The following is a 2,944-nucleotide window of genomic DNA, read 5'->3' as shown; positions in this document are numbered from 1 at the left end:
TACGTCATATGAAAATTTAACTGCTGTCGTCAAATCATTAAATATTATAAAACGCAATGTAATACATATGTATACATATGTCGTTTCTAATGTAAGCGTGTAACCACATGTAACGCACAACTAGACGGGTAATTTTACTACAGATTTTTACTCTTATTGACTTTATCACACCTGTCTGTAACGTTACTAACTTTATTAGTTGGATTGAATATAATTCCTGCACTCACCGCTATAAATCGCTGAGGGCGTAAGAAATACTCTGATTTTTTACACGATCAGTGTTTCAGAACATGGGACACGAAGACTCGTAAGATGCAAAGTTTATGCTGCATACATGCTCCGTGATGGAGCCAAACAGGGCAAATTCCTAACTTTATAGGTTCTTGTATATGCTAGCGTGGAATACCTTTAATATTTGGTCACATAGTACAGCGCGTATCGTGGAACAACTAGAAGAATGGACGTGAAACCCTCATTTTCTCTCTAGTATAAGACTGGACTACGAACATATAAGAGAGATCTCGACATTCATATACCGAAGCCTAGGGAAAATCGTTCGAAAATTGAATCTTGATACTTGCTGCAAAATTGCTGCAAATTAAGTGGAAAATCAATATGAAAGACAACAAGATTCTCGCTCTTATGAGACAAACGGAGATGAGTAGTATGTCTCCTTTTCTGCCCTGTCGCAGCATGTTTCTGCACCTGTTACGCATACGCAAAATGGGAACTTTTTGTTTTCCATGTTGATTTTTCACAATTCAGTATTCAAACGGTTTTTGCTAGCAATTGTCAAAGTCTGTTAAGGTTGCACATGTGTACATAACAATCTGTATATATATAAATAAAAATAATGTATCAAAATATTACATTAATATCATGTTTATATAATGAAATAATCTTAGGAAACATTCTAAATATAAGATAATATTTTTAAAGTAGAAGACATATAGGTTATTTAACTTCTAGATATAGTATGTTTTTAACCTAGAAGATAATAGCAACTAAAAATAAATAACTACGTTTCATGTATTCCTAATTTCATAGATTATCGTGATATATTCTGATAATATTAATTTTGAATAGAAGTGTTTGTTTTTGAAGTTTATACAATTTTGTAAATATTTAATAGATATTAATTTTTGAAATAATTAGAATGTTTCAACAAACATTATTTAAGAAAATACTTCCTTGCGTTCCAAAATATTCCTGGTTAGTTCGGGTCAGTCAAATTTCAAATGATTCCATGAAAGATGAAACTAGTAATTGTGAAGCATCGAATACAAATCAATTCCATGAAGACACTTCACAATGTTCGTATAAGACAAGAGAAGTATTGCATCTGCTTGAAAAAGCTGCAACATTTAATGGTGTCAAGGATAAAAATTGGATGACAACCCCATATCCTAAAGATATTCCAATTAATTTTGAAGAAGAAACAAAACCAAGTATTGATCCAAAAAATACTTCTGTTTTGTTATTTCCTGGCCAAGGTATTATTAAAGTTGGGATGATTAAAAAGTATATGAATTATCCTGCTGCTAAAGAACTTTTTGAAATAGCCAATGAAATAATTAATTACGATTTACTAAAACTTTGTTTGAATGGCCCACAAAACCAATTAAATCGAACTGAATTTAATCAAGCTGCTACAGTAATATCATCGTTGGTTGCATTAGAAAAAATCCGAGCAGAAACTCCTAAAGTATTTGAAAATTGTGTTGCTACAGCAGGATATAGCGTAGGAGAGATAACTGCTTTAATTCTTTCCGGCATTATAACTTTTGAAGATGGAATTCGATTAGCATGGACTAGAGGAAAAGCTATGCAATATGCATCAGATAAGGTGCCTCAAGGAATGTTATCTGTATTTAATACATCAAAAGCAAAAGTTTCCAAAGCTTGCACCGAAGCAGAAAATTGGATAAGGGATATGGGTATTGAAAATCCAACATGCAGGTAATATCTTAATATTTAATATTTGATAAATAATAAGAAAAGATGTTATATAATTCATATATAATGTTAATTATATAATCAATTATTTTTAGAACTGCTATTTTTCTATGTACGGAAAGAAAAATAATAGCAGGAAATATAGAAGCATTGGAATATATCGAAAAAAATAAAACACGATTTGGTTTAACTAACACATCCAGATTACCTGTATCAGGAGCATTTCATACACCATTGATGGAACCTGCTTTAAATGCAGTTTATAAAATATTAAATTCTATAGAAATAAATGAACCTAGATGTACAGTATATTCCAATTATAAAGCTGTACCATACACTAATTTACAATATGTAAAAAAGTACATATTAAAACAAATTGTGTCACCAGTTAGATGGGAACAATGTTTACAACATATATATAACAGACCCGATGGAGTACCATTTCCACAAACATATGATATAGGATCAAATGGAAGAATGAAAACTATCTTAAATTTAGTCAATTTAAAAGCAAGCAGGTCATGTATTGTAATTTAAAATACATCTAAAGTTACTGTATTGTTATATACAATTTTTCTTAAACTTTTGCTTTACTTTTTCATTTACCGATATGTACTTAACATTAGAAGAAATATAAATAAATTTGAAAGAATAACAAATTTTAATATTATATTTGTATAAATATAATATATGTATATATATTTAAACAACACTAGTGTTTATATATAATATAGTCATACAACAACATAGTATAATAAATAAATACATTTTTGTCCTACACAACTGCATTATATCTATTTATTTGTGTTATATTCTATGTATTCATCTTCTACGAATTACATCACGTCAACTGCAAAATCATTAGCGACAATACTGTGTCTAGATGAGTTATATTTTGGAGTTATTTGTTATGTGATTCTGTAATGTTGGAAATGTAACTGGTTTTATGCTGTAGTTCTGTTCTGTAGATCTGTTCTTATGTTTTTAG

The 2,944-nt window shown here is 29.6% G+C and overlaps 1 protein-coding gene across 1 annotated transcript; it reads left to right on the top strand.

Moving 5' to 3' along the window:
* The first annotated feature begins 708 nt into the window (after positions 1–708).
* LOC132905671 (probable malonyl-CoA-acyl carrier protein transacylase, mitochondrial) lies at positions 709–2,621 on the top strand. The gene is made up of 2 exons (XM_060957218.1): positions 709–1,959; positions 2,052–2,621. Exons 1-2 carry the CDS (start codon positions 1,157–1,159, stop codon positions 2,491–2,493), a joined length of 1,245 nt encoding a protein of 414 aa, XP_060813201.1. The 5' UTR covers positions 709–1,156; the 3' UTR covers positions 2,494–2,621.
* Positions 2,622–2,944: the final 323 nt, after the last annotated feature.

This window comes from Bombus pascuorum, chromosome 3 (assembly GCF_905332965.1).
Source record: "Bombus pascuorum chromosome 3, iyBomPasc1.1, whole genome shotgun sequence".
Lineage (NCBI taxonomy): Eukaryota > Metazoa > Arthropoda > Insecta > Hymenoptera > Apidae > Bombus > Bombus pascuorum.
The sequence above is the reverse complement of the archived record's forward strand: the minus strand, read 5'-3'. Positions and strand labels throughout refer to the sequence as shown.

Bases quoted from the DNA above. Each gene is read 5' to 3' on its own strand.
- LOC132905671 (XM_060957218.1), top strand. From the start codon at position 1,157: ATGTTTCAACAAACATTATTTAAGAAAATACTTCCTTGCGTTCCAAAA. The intron at 1,960-2,051 runs GTAATATCTTAA...AATTATTTTTAG, and splicing joins ATTGAAAATCCAACATGCAG to AACTGCTATTTTTCTATGTA.